Below are 16,715 nucleotides of genomic sequence, written 5' to 3'. Positions count from 1 at the left end.
CAAATAAGCAAAAGTGTCGAAATCTATATGGACGACCTGGTCGTCATGAGCATGGAGGAAGATACCATGCTCACTGATATAGAAAGAACATTCCAAACTCTGCGAAGCGTCAACATGAAGCTCAATCCAGGGAAATGCTCGTTTGGAATGGAAGAAGGCAGATTCCTTGGGTTCATCGTCACCAAAGATGGATTCAAGGTAAACCCGGAAAAAGTGCAGGCGATCGAGCGCATGCCATCACATGCATCGATGAAAGATATGCAACGCCTGGCCGGAAGGCTGGCGGCACTCAACAGGTTCTTGGCTAACCACGCAGCCAAGTCATACCCTTTCATCAAGACCCTGCGAAGCTGTTCAAAGAAAGAACAATTCCAGTGGACCACAGAGGCCGAAAAGGCCTTCCAGGAAATGAAGGAGTGTTTGATACAACTCCCAACACTAACCGCACCATGCAAAGATGAGCCACTCATCTTATACCTATCCGCTGCAGACAACGCAGTGGGCGCGGTATTAATAGTGGAACGAGCAGGGGTTCAAACACCCATCTATTATATCAGCAAAATGCTCAACGACCCAGAGACGAGATACTCAATAATGGAAAAATTGGTACTAGCACTGGTACATGCTTCAAGACGGTTACGACGCTACTTCGTAAACCACATCATCACAGTGCTAACCAATTACAGGATCGGCCCGATCCTGTCCAAACCCGACATCTCTGGGAGATTAGCAAAATGGGCAATTGAGCTGGGCGCACATACAATACATTACAAACCGCGCCCTGCCATCAAAGGCCAAATCTTAGCTGATTTCGCCGCTGAAGTACCAGCGGATCGCATCCAAGAATGCGAAGAATCCCAAAATCCTGCGCCCCCACCACCCTCCTCAGAAGTATGGGCACTATTTACCGATGGTGCATCCAACGAGGACGGCGCGGGCGCAGGTCTGCGACTCGTCAGCCCTGACGGCCAAGAGCTTACATATGCCATCCGCCTCGATTTTAAAAGCACCAACAACGAGGCAGAATATGAAGCACTACTAGCCGGGCTACGTTTAGCAGTCAAAATCGGCGTGCAACATATGGAAGCGCACGTCGATTCCTTGTTAGTTGCGGGCCAGGTACGCGGCGACTATGCCGCCAAAGGGGATATCATGATCCTCTACCTCGAGCAAGCCCTGCAGCTAAAATCCAAATTCGCTTCATTCAATATTCGACACATTAATCGAAGCGAAAACAAATCTGCGGATGCACTATCAAAACTTGCATCCACCAGCTTCCAACACTTGGCAAAGGAGGTACGTATCGAGATTTTGCAAAATCCTTCGGTTCCTCTACGCCAGGTCAGTGTCATCCAATACGGAACAACGTCATGGATGACACCAATTATCGCATACCTTCAGTCAGGTGTGACTCCCGAGAGCAAAACAGAGGCACGTAAGTTGCAATACAAAGCGTGCCACTATCAAATGGGAGACGGTATCTTATACCGAAAGTCATACCTCGGACCGCTCCTCCGATGCGTTAATCCACAAGATGCCACATACCTTATCCGAGAGATACATGAGGGCATATGCGGCATACATGCCGGACCACGCATGGTCGTGGCAAAAATCATGAATGCCGGGTATTATTGGCCCGGCATGCACCTGGACGCCGTCAAAGAATTACGCAAATGCATGGACTGCCAGCGCCATGCACCAAAAACTTTGCGGCCAAAAAACAATCTGGTCCCCGTCACTACTGCATGGCCTTTTCAAAAATGGGCGATCGATGTAGTGGGACCATTCCCGGACGCACCAGGTGCAGTTAAATTTATCATAGTGGCGGTTGATTACTTCACAAAATGGGTAGAGGCGAAACCACTCGCTTCCACCACTGCTATGATAACAAGAAAGTTCATTTGGGAGCACATCATCTGCCGTTTCGGTTTACCAATGTACATTGTTACCGACAACGGCACCAACTTCGCTGCCGACGAGTTCCAAAAATGGCTAGAAGAGCTGAACATCAAACACATATTCTCGTCAGTCGCACACCCGCAAGGGAACGGCCAAGTCGAGAGTATAAATAAAGGCCTAGTCGACGGAATCAAAGCACGATTGGGAACAGCCAGGCGTGGCTGGGTCGATGAACTCCCAAGCATCTTATGGGCTCACCGCACTAGCCCAAAAACAAGCAACGGGGAAACACCTTTCAGCCTCGTCTACGGGTCTGAAGCGGTGATACCCGCGGAAATGGGCCTCCCATCTCCTAGAATGTTGGCTATCGAAAAGCTAGACAACAACAGGGAACGTAGGATCGATTTGGACCTCCTAGAAGAAAGGCGCGAGAACGCCGCCATCAACGAGGCCAAATACAAATCCAAACTGGAAAAGTATTACAACGCGCGAGTTCGCGTTTGTACTTTCACTCCAGGGGACTACGTCCTACGTGACAACGAGGCATCTAATGCCGAGCGCCCAGGAAAACTTGCCCCCAAGTGGGAAGGACCCTACCTCATCAGCGAGGTCTTAGGGAAGGGCGCATACAGGTTACAAACACTAGAGGGCGAACCTATCGCCAGAACATGGAACGCACAACAGCTTAGACGCTGCTATATGTAAGCTATGTTCCTACACCCTCTATGTAACCTATTGGGCCGCAGGCCATTTGCACATAAATAAATAAACAATTTTCTACATTATTGTTTGTTATTACTATTACAAATGCGTGTTCCACTTTGCGGTATCCCAAAAACAGATTGGCAAAATCTTCATTCATGATACCCATACAAAGTGGTAACCACACACAACTATTGTAATAGGCCAGCAAAAGACAAACAGACTTGCATGTTTTATCCGGCCGGATACACAAGTTTTTGTTAAACACAATTCCTGAGCCCCAAAAAGGCAAACAATGGAATTGACGCGGACTCATACGACAAAGGTATGGAGTACACTCGACCCCATTCACAAATGGGTAGAGTTCCGGTAATACAAGCTTTTACAAAGCTTAAGCAATTCTAAAAACCCTCACACGGTAATTAACAGAATTGATGCATACCCATACAACAAAAGTATGGAGTATACTTGACCCCGTTCATAAATGGGTAAAGATTACGCATACACACGTTCAGACATGCAAGAATTAAAAACACTTGTATAAACTGAACAAAGAAACTTTATATTCAAAAAATTCAAGTATCTACATGATGCTTACTGAATTTACATAAAGTTCCTACTCTATACAAGAGGAATACAAAAAAGGAGGCACACTCGCCAACCTAAACCCTATTTTGAACCACTGGTCCCCGCGTCGCCTCCGACGTCACCAGCAGGTTCTTCCTCTTCCACATCAGGGTAAAGCATCCGCAAGCGGTCAACATAGTCCGCAACCTCCAAACACTCGTCCAGCTCCCCTACACAGGCAAGGGGCGTGTCATAAAAGGAGGCTACGGCCGCTTTCAGACGACCCTCGGTATCTACATCCCGGAACCCGGATGCCTGATCAGTATAACCGCCTGCGGATAGTACATTGATGTGCCCAATGCAGCGGTTAAAACCAGCCTTGAAGCCAGCATCACGCGCACGTTCCTTAACCAGGTCCAAACCTGATGAGGTCTCAGGGGCATTCATTATGGCCTCGACAATCTGCAGTAAAAAGATCATAAGTCTTGCGTGCTAATCCAAGCAAATGTAAAGGCAAAGGATACTTACCCGCGCGATACCGTGAGTCCGCAACCACTCACGGTCAGCTTCCAGTTGGTTCAAAGAGGACACCAAGGCATCCTTGGCCTCAGTAGCAGCGTCGGCCCGCTGCTCCGCAGCAGACACGCGGGCAGTAAGGTCCGTAACCGCGACCTCCCGCGCCTGCACCTCAGCCTGTTACAAGAACAGCAAACAGTTCACTCAATGAATATTTTCAAAACAATAAAGACGAAAGCAACAACGCTAAAGAAACGTACCTGCAGGCTTTCAACAACTTTACCTAAACGAATGCGCTCCGCATTCGCCTCTTCAAGAGCCTTAGAAGCACGGCTCTCCTTCTCTGCGGCCTCTTCATAGGCCTTTGAGGCACGAGCCCCGGCTTCTTTGGCCTCTTCAAAGGCCTTCAAGGCGTCGGCCTTCGCCTGCAGCGCCTTCACAGAAATGGCCTCGGCCGCAGCCTTCTCTTGGCTCAAGGTAGCATTCGCTGCCTTGGCATTCGCCAACTCCTGCCGAGTATGAAACAGAACGTTATTCTGCTTAGCCCAAGATTCATTCCATTTCTTGCGCTCATTGGACAACTTTTCGTTCCAACTCTTGCGCTCATCAGCAAGGAGTTTAGCAAGGGTACGCACCTGTTTCAGCTGGGCAGTCGCAGCCCACTCAGAAGTCTGCTTCTGCTTTTCAAAAGCAGCCTTGTCTTTCTCGAGCCGCTCCGTACCCACACGAGCAGCCTCGATTAACTTCTCCGCTTCCGCCCGCATACGAGTGGCCTCCTCCTCGCGACGACCCAGCACCTTATAATCTTCCAAAATGGCATTAGCCACAATGGAAGTCCCCACCAGCATCGATGAAAGCTGGTTAATACGCAGCTCTCGGGGCGCGGCACGGGCACGCTCGACTTCAAACGGGGTCCCCAGACCACCCAAAATCTCCCTACATGCCGCAGGGTCGGTAGAAATATCATCCCCCTGCATAACAGTCCAGGGGGGTCGGTGGTACACCATACTGCGACCCGGGGAGTAGGTGCGGTAATAATACTCCAATTCAGACTCTCCAGGCTGAATTGGAGGCCCGTCATAACCCGCACCACCGGCAGACGAGCCGCTACCTTTCTCCCCAGCAGGAGACTTCTGCGGCTCAGCATCCTGCTGCCGCACCTCAGCATCAGACTTCTGCTTACCGGCATCTGAAAACCTCAAGTTCAATCCGTCACCCTCATCAGGAGAGATCAGATTGTCCGAGGAGTCCACAGTGTCAAAAATCCGGTCAGCAGTCGCCTCCACCGTCTTCTCCAAAGGGGGATCACGAACTGGCCCAGCAAAAGGGGCCGCAGGCTCCTTAGGCGCGACCTTCTCCTTCAAAACACCCGCACCCGCGGCAGCGGTGTGCGGAGGAGACGCAGGAATTTCACCAAAGGAATACCCCGCATCTCGGGATTCTGCAATCCAAAGAGTATTCAATGAGTATTACCACCCATGGTACATACAAAACAAAGAAAAGGGATATACTTACCAGCAGCAACTGCAGGTTTCTTCTGCACCGGAGCAACTCTCCTGGTCAGCAGTCTCCGCCTCTTCGGTTCACCACCACCAGCAGCTTTCCGCTCTGGCCCCCTTTTCTCTCCAACAACGGGGGGACCCGCGGCCGCACCACTACCTATAACACCCAAACCCTCAAGGGTGTCAGATACTACGACGTAATCGGTATATCCCCGAGAACAAGATTGATAGGTACCTGCGGCTTCGAAAACGGAAGAAGGGGCAGCTGAGCTTTCAACACTCCCCTTACCACGACCCCGCACGGTCTTTTTTACCGTTTTCTTCTCCACAGTCTTTTTGGGGACGCGTTTCTCAAACTTCCCCAAATCCGCAAGGACACCTGGATTCACACAATCAACAGAACCAGTCAAAAAGATAAACTGAAAAAACTAATGCCGCGTAAGACGTACCTCTTGCGTCTCCCGGAACCGGGGCTTCCAGCACCGCTTTTGATGGTACGCGGAAGTTCTTCAGAATTTCAAGGTTGAAACCTTTCTTCAACTCAACCGCGATCAGTTCAACCTGGCCCTTGAAATCAGGCTCAAACATCCTCCACAAGCCAACCGCATCCGCTGATACATGCATGCAGGTTACCACAAAGGCTTGGGAAATAAGGAAAATAACAAAGGGTAACGAACTTACCACCACCCTGTTCCCGCAACACGGGTCTTTCCTTCCTATCCGGTCTAGAGAGCATCATCCGCAATATCCATAGTTGGTCATTATCCAACTTCTTGAGTTCAATAGGCCGCAGCCTAGAGAACCAGTCCGCGGTCTCTGCGGAAGCAACAGGAATATCTTCATCGGAAACTCCAACATCGACGTTCCTGACAGACATGTTAGCATAGACCGCACAGGCTTTCACGTAGAAGAACCTCTTCTTCCAGCCTGTCACACCCTTAGGGGGTGTCATCAACTTCAGACTCCCATGCCTTTGAGTGAACGAGAAAAAACCGGTGTTCACCGTCAACTGGTAGAAACGCCGGAAGTTCTCCACTGAAATGGGCAGGCCATAGGCACGGAATGTGTACTCAAAATTCCGAATTCGGAACATTCCGAAAGGACTAAGCTGGGAGATATGGAGGTGATAATACTCCAATACCTCCGCCACAAACACCGTCACCGGCAACCTAAGGTTACCGTGGGTGAAAAAATCCGCCCACAAGGTTATATAACCAGCCGGAGCATCGGCACCGGTGTCCCCCACTTGTGGGTAGGTAGCATTCCAGTCTTTGGCCATCTGAACAGTGGCCATCAGGGTTTTAAAACTACCTTTTGTCCACTTTAACACCGGTAACCCACCACCGGGAACATTAACATCATCATCCTCGTCTTCTTCCTCAGCCACTATCGGCTGTTCAGGGTTTTCACCCTCCACATTGTGTGGATTCGATGGTTCAGCCATCAAAAATGTCAAAGAAACGGAAGATGATGAACAGAAACACTAGAAACCTCACCGGAATTTCAGAAAAAATCGTCGGAGAAAACAGATGACAACTTTCTCTCAAACGGCAAATTTTTTGAATTTTCGACAAAGTGAGAGGAAACCACAAACGGTTATCCCCTTATATACCCATCGCAATTAATGCGGAGGGAGAAAGCAAATCATCACGTTCAAAAAGAACGTATCTTGCAACAACACGTGTCGAGCGCCGTTTTAGCTGACGGTTATCACGCGCGCGTGGCCGCCCACGCGCCTGACAAAGAAGACGTTTACACTCCCTGCTACAGTGCATTTAAGGCCTCGGGCAGTGCAAATGTCCTTTCATTTCAGCACATGCAGAAACGTCTCACCAACTTCTACCAACTCACACGTGCGATCAAGCCACGTAGGCAAGAAAAAGCGACAACATTATCCAAAAAACATAAGCGGCATGCGGTTTTTCTGGTTTACCGCACCATAACCCATACCGCATGTCGTTTTTTATATACCCTAAAAAATAGGTAGAAATATATCTATCTATGCTATAAAGGGATATATTACCTTTTCCGCATCACTCACGAGCACACGTGAAATATGCGGAAGTGACACGCATGAACCCATTCAGATGTGTCAGATGCTCAGAACCAGTGTTGTTCTTTGGACTGAACCGCATCTCAGGAACAGGCAAAGCGCATTGCCTTCCTTTTCTTCAAGCTTCAAATCCCTCCTGTCCGGTTCACAACCACAGAGGGTGCATGAACAACTTCTTCAGAAGAAAGAAGGAACGGAATCTACGCGCCCGCACATCAGCAGCCCTGACTCCTGAACCTTCAAGAGTTACATCCGTGCAACAAGCACACTTTGAGCGAATATGGGACTGCAACATCGCAGACACCCATGAAGAGCTACAGACATAACCATAGCTTCCGCAGAGTGGTTGCTACGGAAACGCAAAGCTCACTCCACATCACCGAACGAGGCTACCTCGTTGTAAACTCGGTATTGGAGCGTGAAGGTAAGTGGCTCCAGAAAGAACGCAGATACATGCTCTAAACAAGCACTTATCAAGCAGCAAGTGTCCGAACAGCGGTAACAAGTCTGCCTATGACTTTGTTTACCTGCCAACGGACCGCGGTAACAAGTCTGCTTACGACTTTGTTTACCTACCAATGGACCGCATGGAATAAACAACGATGGGCACCCCCTTGCCTATGACCATGTTTATTTACCCATAGTCTAGATCCACATTGTTCGACCAAACACGGCCAACAATGACGCAACGAAGTAACCGCAAAGAACGTACGGTTACTTGAGAGCTATCAAGATGAACACGAACACCCAACAAAAAAGGGATGGTCATCTCATCATAGGATGCTGAACATAGAACTTGAGCAAAGTTCTAACACAACATCCAAAACCTTCAAACCTGACCGCAAAGGTTGGTTTACAAGTTTTTCTTTTCTTCTTCGTGCACCATTCTGGCAAATGGTTCGAAGAAGAAACCACCTCCAAGAGGTTCGAAACATGTGCAAACCTTCGAACCACCATCCAAGAGGTTGGTTCGAAGTTTGTGCAGCATTACTATGAAGGTCCCTAACAGGCCTTCAACACAACAACAGGTGGCAACCCACCTGACGACATGCAAGGGCTGAGAATTTCGCGTCAAGCGAAACCCCTTCACCGGTACGGAAGAGGCGTAGCCGGATTTTTTACCAGATCACCAGGTTGATCTGGCCTAAAATTTTCTCCAGACTGCCACACTACCTTCCTACACCATAAGTCCAGTACTCCTCCCACGTGCAACTTGCACAAGGGAGCAACACTAGACTGGGGGGACTTGAAGGGGTATGGTCCCAAAACGACCATTACCCGCATCAAACAAACCCCTACCAGTAAGCAAACCGCACCCATGCGGTCACATCCTTCGAACCCATTCGGTTCGAAGATGAATAGCTTGACCCAAGTACGAAAGACGATGAACATATCGATGCGGCTGGCACCGCATCATATGGCCATTTTCGTCACGACAAGGGAAGCGAGCAAATAGTCTCCACATACGATGATGCGGCCAACACCGCACCTCGCGTATTTCTTGATCACAAGTAGGAGACGCGGTAACTTCAGACGTTACCGCATGCAGCGATGCGGCTCGCACCGCACCCTGCATATCCAGCAAGTGGACTGACACGCCAGGCAAGTGGCTGACACCACGAGGCAAGTGGCGCCGGCGACAGTCCCCTGTCAGAGCTATTAAAGCAATGGGCTGACGTGGCGTAACCCCCACGGCCGGCGAGACTGACACACCTGCAACGGTGCAGCTCGTCGTCAGCCCATCCATCAATCTCCTCCTTCACTCCTCGGCTATAAATACCGACCCCAAACCAGGTTTGAGGTATCTCTTCACAACTCTCTAACTACTACTATAATCTTGCTTTGCTTCCCAAGCAAACTACTGATTCTCACGCCGGAGAGTGGTAACAAGGAGCACCCCCCACCCCATCCTCCTTGTTACGAGTCACGGCTTGTTTCCTTGTGCAGGAGATCATCCACCGGTGACCCAGCCAGCGATCTCCGAGAGGAAGGGATTAACCCTTCTTGACGAGACCAGTGTGTTAACCCTGCCCGGTTAACCATTGTTTCATCAGCCCCCTAGCTGACATGGATCCTATGTGTCGCTTACGTGGCTTGATAAAGCCCCTAAGAAACTCCAACCACACCCTCCAGCCTTATATTTTAGAACTTTAAGGTGTAGGCAGATTTTATTACACCCCTTACTCAAATTAGTAAATTGGAGCCTTTATTTTATTTTATATGATATAAAGAAAAGAGGAAACAACAAAATCATAACCACATTAGAATCTCCGTAATGTAATAGAGAAATATTAAGAAAGTAAAGTAGACATCTATGAGCATTTGCATTAGAGTCTTTATCTTCATCTATATAATTTAATTAAAAAACACATATTTCTTTAAATTATGTTTACTTTTCAAAAACATTTTACATCCAACTCTTTATTTATATTTGTATCATACTCACTTTCCTACACACTCACAACAAAAATATAGAGGTTTGGATATTAGCCTCTAAATATAGATGCTTACTTTAATATCTATAAAATTTTCTCTACCATAGAGATTCCAATGTAGTGGTATTTTTGTTGTTTCCTTTATATTTTCCTCTATATTATATAGAATGTATTAATATAGAGGCTCCAGTGTGAATGCTCTTAGATGTTCATATTCAACCCTCTATATTATTATTGTGAGTGTGTAAGAAAAAGAAAAACTTATAAAATACGTGTTTGTAAGTAAGAAATAGATAGAAATAAAAAGTTGGATGTGAGATGTTTTTGAAAAATTAACAAAATCTAGAGAAACGTGTGTTTTTTTATAGATGAAGATGGAGGTTCAAATGTAATGCTCTAAGATGATTAAGATACAAACGGAAATACTTGTGGTATAAACCAAAAATGCTTGAGGTAATTTTTTTAATTTTAGAGATGTTAATAGCGAATCGCAAGACATAAAGATTTACTCTACCAAATCTCTATATTTTAGAGATGGAGATTCGAATGAAGTAAAAAAATAGGAGAAAGCTTTGAATTTTTTAGAAGGATTAGGAGATATAGACTACAATGTGTGCTCTTAGTTTATGAAGGTATTTTTGGTGTTCGTGGCAGCCACTCTTGAGAGAAAAACACGTACAGAAAATGGCTATAGTTATTGCTAATAGAAAACATAAGAAACAATGAGAGAGAAAGGATAATGCTAGATAAAAAACCCTAAAATTCTTAGAAAACTCTGGAAACCCAAATGGGAAGCCATTTTTACCCAACCTCCCGACATTTTTTTTTTTTTGAAAAAAATTACACATGTAATATACATGTTTTAGAGTGTTTTGGGCCAAAAAAAACAAAAAAGCGCCGAAGGGATTTTTTTAAAAAAAAATAAACAAATTTCAGCTCCTAACACGTGTTAAGCAAAAAAGACATAATTTCGCTGAAAATTGCTGAAACTTGTTTTTTTTTTAAAAAATATCCCTTCGGCGCTTTTTTGATTTTTTTGGCCCAAAAGTCTTAAAAACATGTATATTACATGTGTTATTTTTTTCAAAAAAAAAAAAATGTCGGGAGCTTGGGTTTTCTCGAGTTTTTTATATATATAGGGTTTTCTATCTAGCCCTACCCTATATAGGAGAAATATATAAATTATATAGTCGGGATATGGGCTAGCTATCTAATGGGCCAAAGCCCATAAACAAACGAATTTCTTTTATTATGCTAACACCATCCACTATCACCATTCAATACAACTAAAACTAAACATAAAACCATCCGATCAGAACTAAATATACCAAATCAAATTCTCAAACAAAAATATTAATTGAAAAGTTGAAAACACAAACAAAAATACAATTCAACATTGTAAAGCACACTTATATACATATTGTAACACCCACTCCTATGCAGCTAGTGGTGTGTGGGGAGGTATTCATGAAGTGGTATGATCATCTGGAATGGTCAACACCAATGGGCGTGGATCCATCTTATTCATCAATGACGTGGCGTGGCCAGCCTTTGGGCGTGTACATAATAACCAATTAAGTGTGGAGGAAGCAAATGTCGTTATAACCAGGATGTGGATGGCGGATTGGTTTCTTAGATTTGACATGACACCAATTTGTCCAACGTGGGGTGGTTACTGAATGTTTAATAGTCAATCTTTCTAGTACTGATTAATGATGTGTTTGAGTGTTATCGTTATGATCGATATGCATGCCATGATCCTAGTATGATTCTTTCTGATTTATCGCGTGTTTCTCGTATAGAATTGCATGTTTGGTTACTTACTATGTGTTTGTCATCTTTGTGCGGTTAAGCTATAAATAGTTAAGCCCAGGAACATGTTGTGTGCCAGTCTAGATCAGTGTTCAGTTATTGTTGAGACCGAGAGGTAATAGAATTGTCGAGTTGTCTTTTGTCATCCGGATGTTGGCTAGTAATTGCACAAATGTAAGTTTTATTCCCTTTCATTTGTGATTCTTGCAATTCCGAGTCATAATTAGTGTAGTTAGGTTACTCCCTTACATCTCAGGGTCTATCGTGACTATTGAGACAGTCTATACCCCGATGAGCTTTACTCATCTCTTAGATTCATTTAGATGTGTTGGTGAGACCAAGAGGAGATCTAGCATACCTTGGTGATTACCAAATTAATCGTATCTTTAGATTCGGTGCCAACTGATTTTTCATTTCCTATAACACTTGAGTTAGTCAATAGGATTCCTTGTATGGGTAGTTGTTTTCTCTATTCTTGTTACTTTCAGTGAGTTAGTTGTTTCTGATTTCCTTCTTAGTATTCTTCTTTTGCATTTGTCACTTTCATCATTTAGGTAAACTTTAGTAATCATCAAAACTATTTAAAACCACCAGGAATTGATACATGATTTAGATATTGAGAGTTACATCACAGTGCTCAGACTTATCAGTGCTATATTGCATATGTCATGTAAATATGTGTGTGTATATATATATATATATATATATAATGTTTATTGTTTAAAAAGAATATACAATTCAGGGAATAAACAATATTCACCTTTATATGTTTGTTTTTGTTTGTATTTGTTCCTTATAACTATGACTATCTACACACATGAATTTGGATATAATTGAACATAAATGAATAGAATACTACATGTTAACAAACATGAAATCAATAAACAATAAATTAATAGAATACAACATGCTAACAAACATGAAATCAACAAACAATAACGATTATATATGTTCGTTCATATAATTAAACAAGAATAAATATGAATGTTCATTATAATTAAATAAAAATAAATATGAATCATGCTTAGGTGACACATATGACACTGTTTGAGATCTCAAAAAATGGTTTCTCCCTACCCCTTCATTTGCTTTATTCGTCTTTGAGCATAAAAACCTCTTGTTCGAAGAAACAACACGAATGACACAACCACCCCCAAAACACAAACCCCACCAAATATGACAAATGAAAGCATAAAGCAATGGATCCCGTGGCATGACCCTCCTTTTCCTCCTGCTTGCTTGTCATAAATGTTACCGATTACTTGCACAGAAAGTATGTACGAACCAATAGGATTAGCAGTAGCAATGGTGTTGAAAATAGTCCCCATATGTTTCACCCCAAATATTTCTGAAGTGATTGTAGGCATTAAAGACCATTGTGATCCGTAGCAAACGCCCACAATTACTGACCCAACGTACAAATTCCCACTTAAACCAATGATTAAGTAGCCGATGATCATTCCTAACTGTGTAAACGAGATAAACAACGGCCTTCCCCACCCGTATCTATGTAGAGCTAAATCAGACACATATCCGCCACCAAACCGGCCAAGAAAGTTCCATATACTCCATAAAGAAATCATTGCGTTCATTTCAACCGTCGAGTAGTCAAGAGACTCCCCTAATTGAGTTATGTTGTTGATTGTCGCCAGCCCTGATCCCAATGCACAAACCATGGCTAGAAACAATAGCCAGAAGTTGATGGTGTACATTGCTTGTATCAAGTTCATTTCAACCTCTACAGGTGCGAGTGCGACCTCCCGAGTCTCTGGAGTTGTGATCAACGGGGCCATGATAGGGGATGGTGGTGGTGGTTGTTCGCTTTTTTGAGCTGTGAGGGCGATTTGAAGAGGCGATAATACCAAAAGCACAAGAACAGTTGTTGTGAAGATGTGAGCCCATGATGGGAATGTGAAAATGTTTTCAAAGATGAGTATGATCATTAGATATGCGGCGATAATGAGCGCGATTAGTGAGAAGTGGTTCAAATGATGCTTGTCATTTGTCGTGTTTGAAGGGTTTGCGTGCACCAAAGACATTAGTGCGAGAGACACAAGTGTTGGAAATATAGCAAGCATTAGTACAAAGGTTGTTGGTTTGCCATCAAATAGTGTTTGGTAAATTTGTATTAGTATTGCTCCGCTTAGCCCCAAAAAACCCTGCAATTTTAATAAATAAAAATAAAAATTCATTTTAAATCTTTAGAAGAGTGTACCGTGTGCATGTAAATTTGTACAATATATATTGTTTTACTAGTGGAGCACGTGGCCCCCAAAACATCATGCATTTCTTAAAGTTAGTTATCCCACAATTAGAAGTTTTTACTGTTTGTCCAACAACAAACAACCAAACAATTGAAAGAATTAATTATTACCTTCATAATGCCAACACTAGTTCCACCGTAATCCGGAAAATTACGGACAGCAACAACAACATTAGCCGTGTTAAAAAACGTCTGCGCGTGTGCGGCCATGAACATAAACAGGCACATGACCAAAACATGAGGTCTCTCAATAACTCCTATGATAGATAACCACATAAGAAAGTACCCTGCAAAGCACTGAACCGCTCCGACCAAGTACACCAACGAAAGACCCGAACCAAGGCGAGGAGATGGACCGCGGTGGTTATGGGTCATGACCGCATCATAGAGTAAGCCGGATAATACTCCGATATTGGCCCCGATGTCTTTGAAGACGGATACGGTGTCTAGAGTGGATTGATCGTAACCTTGGCTAGATTTGAGGACGGATGAGTAGATTCCGAAGGTGTAGGAAGCCCCGCAGCTGCACTGGATCCATATGCACGCCACCGTAGCTATCCACTTGTTGTTTTCCATTATTAAGTTTGAATACGGAACTTGTTGTTTTAGATTTATAGGCAAGTTCCATTAATACGTGCCTCTACCGATAGCCAGGGGCCAAGGGCCTGGCCCTGGGGAGTGTATTTATTTCGTTTATTTGATACCTGGGAATAAAAGAAATTAACCGTTAAAAGGAAAAATTAAACTAGCGGTTTTATTGGTTTACTGGTCTGATTGATTGGACCGGTTTGAAAAAGTAAATAATTAACCTAGGATTGTGTAGTAAATTTTTAGATGTAAATAAGTTAATATATTTGTCTTTACCAAAAAAAAAAAAGTTAATATATTTGTATCCGTTTTGAAGTGCTACGTCCATTTTATACAACCATAACTTGTAAACGGTGATTGTTATTCTATGAAAAATATAGTTATTATTAATATAACTGTTTTATATGCATTTATAGATAAAATTTAATTAGTAATGTTTAATTTACGTTTATACATATTTTGATATGTGTGAGAGAAAAACTGTGGGAATATATTAGTTTGTGGAGAAGAGTGATGGTTATCCATTATGCCAGCAAACTTATTCTTATTTCTTGCCAGCTCAGAACAAATCCAGAAAAGCGGCGTTCAAATCCGATTTGATTACTGACCAACCTATTAACAAACTAAACACAGCCCAACAACTCTACACAAAGCCCAACAACTCTTGATGTCTAATTCTCTATACATAATGGCCCAACGCCAAAAAGGCAAAGACAAAACACTACTGAATCATACAACTTACAATTGATTGATTTTTCTCTTAAAAAGTAAAGCTCTTTTGTTACTCTTAAAAAGGCAAAGACAAAACACTACTGAATACGCCCCACTTGTGGTATGCGCATATAATATATATGTGTGTGCCATCGGGGGGCAAAATTGAAAGTGCACTAATTTTAACGTTATTTTACTAATTTCGTGAAAATAACGTTAAAAGTTGAGGACGGTTAATCATGCATCATGTGGTGGCGTTGATAGCTGAAAGACAAAAGGGTACATGCACTAATCGGTCTTTGTCCCAATTGCTGAGTGTTATGTGCCTTATGTCCAAGGCTTGATGCAAAACTACTATCGAGCTGGGGGTCTCACTGGAAGCAGCCTCTCTATTTCTACAGGGTAGAGGTAAGGCTGTCTACATCTTACCCTCCTCAGACCCTACCTTTGCTTTGCTATTGGTGGGATATACTGAGTATGATGATGATGATTTCTATGTAGTTGAACGTTTTAAAATTTCCCCAAATAGTTAAAAATAGAATACATAATAAACTGAAATTAAATGCTAATTTGGTTAGAATAAAATTGTGAATTTGTTATGTTGAGATTACATGGTTAGAGATTGTTTAATTTTAGCAAATAACATAGCTTAATTATTACGCTCTACATATGTTTGATAAAATGCCTAAGAAAAGGTTTAAACTTGCTATTTAGTTTGAGAAAAAAATAACAATGATGATAACAATGGTTAAACTTGTCTGGGTGAAACACCCCTGGTGTTTGAATGCAAAATAAGAGGTGAAGAGGAAAGTTAACATGATATGAGGTAAGATGAAAAGTTTACAATTTTCCATATAAAAAGCACCCTAAGCACCCTTTTCACCGTAAAAAGTGAGAATACAATAGAATAATTCTAACAAGATGTAATATGTCCAAAAATTAACCTGTTTATTATAGTTATTATAATATAATTTAGTTCATTCAACAATTAAGATATTACTTGGACATTTTCTCTAAGCTTAATATTTCTCAATTTACTCGATCCAAGACCCTCGGCTTGTCTAAGACAAGCTTAGAGGCTCGAGAACTATACGTTATCGGCTTGATTAAAAGCTCAAACGCTTCCAAGCCTGAAATAGAGCTCGTTTAGTTATCGAGCCCTAGCCCGGGTCTGAAATTTAAAGCCCGTCTAGGCTCATGCGCCTAAGCGAGCCCAAGCAAAATTTAGTTTATATATAGGGGAAGGTTCATTGGGGAACACTAAAAAGTGGGGAACAGCGGGGAACCAACTTAAACGAACTCCGATTTGACTCATTCCAGCGGCGTTGGAACCGGCTCGTCGAACCCTAACTAAGATCTCTTAACTCTAAACCCTAAATCCTAACTCCTAAACTCTAAACCCTAAAGTTAAAAAATAAGGCGAAAATCTAAGCTAAACCGTAAAATCTAAACTATAAACCCTAAAAGCTAAACTCTAAAGGCTAAACATAAAGCTAAACCCTAAAGCAAAAACCCTAAACCCTAAAGCTAAACCCTAAACCATAAGGCTAAACCCTAAAGCTAAACCCTAAAAACCAAACCCTAATATATTTAGGGTTTAGGGGTTATGATTTAGGGTTTCGGGTTAAGAGATCCTAGTTAGGGTTCGACGAGCCGGTTCCAACGCC

General features: G+C 43.2%; 1 protein-coding gene across 1 annotated transcript; it reads right to left on the bottom strand.

Annotated features, from left to right (window-relative positions):
• Window positions 1-12,363: 12,363 nt before the first annotated feature.
• LOC110879741 (protein NUCLEAR FUSION DEFECTIVE 4) lies at window positions 12,364-14,401 on the bottom strand. The gene is made up of 2 exons (XM_022128261.2): window positions 13,861-14,401; window positions 12,364-13,645 (listed from the first exon to the last, which is right to left on the bottom strand). The coding sequence occupies exons 1-2, from the start codon at window positions 14,323-14,325 to the stop codon at window positions 12,560-12,562; spliced, it is 1,551 nt and encodes a 516-aa protein (XP_021983953.1). The 5' UTR covers window positions 14,326-14,401; the 3' UTR covers window positions 12,364-12,559.
• Between the last annotated feature and the right edge of the window lie 2,314 nt (window positions 14,402-16,715).

This window comes from Helianthus annuus, chromosome 9 (genome assembly GCF_002127325.2).
Source record: "Helianthus annuus cultivar XRQ/B chromosome 9, HanXRQr2.0-SUNRISE, whole genome shotgun sequence".
Classification (NCBI taxonomy): Eukaryota; Viridiplantae; Streptophyta; class Magnoliopsida; order Asterales; family Asteraceae; genus Helianthus; species Helianthus annuus.
Note: the sequence above shows the minus strand (reverse complement) of the source record. Positions and strands in the feature narration are given on the sequence as shown.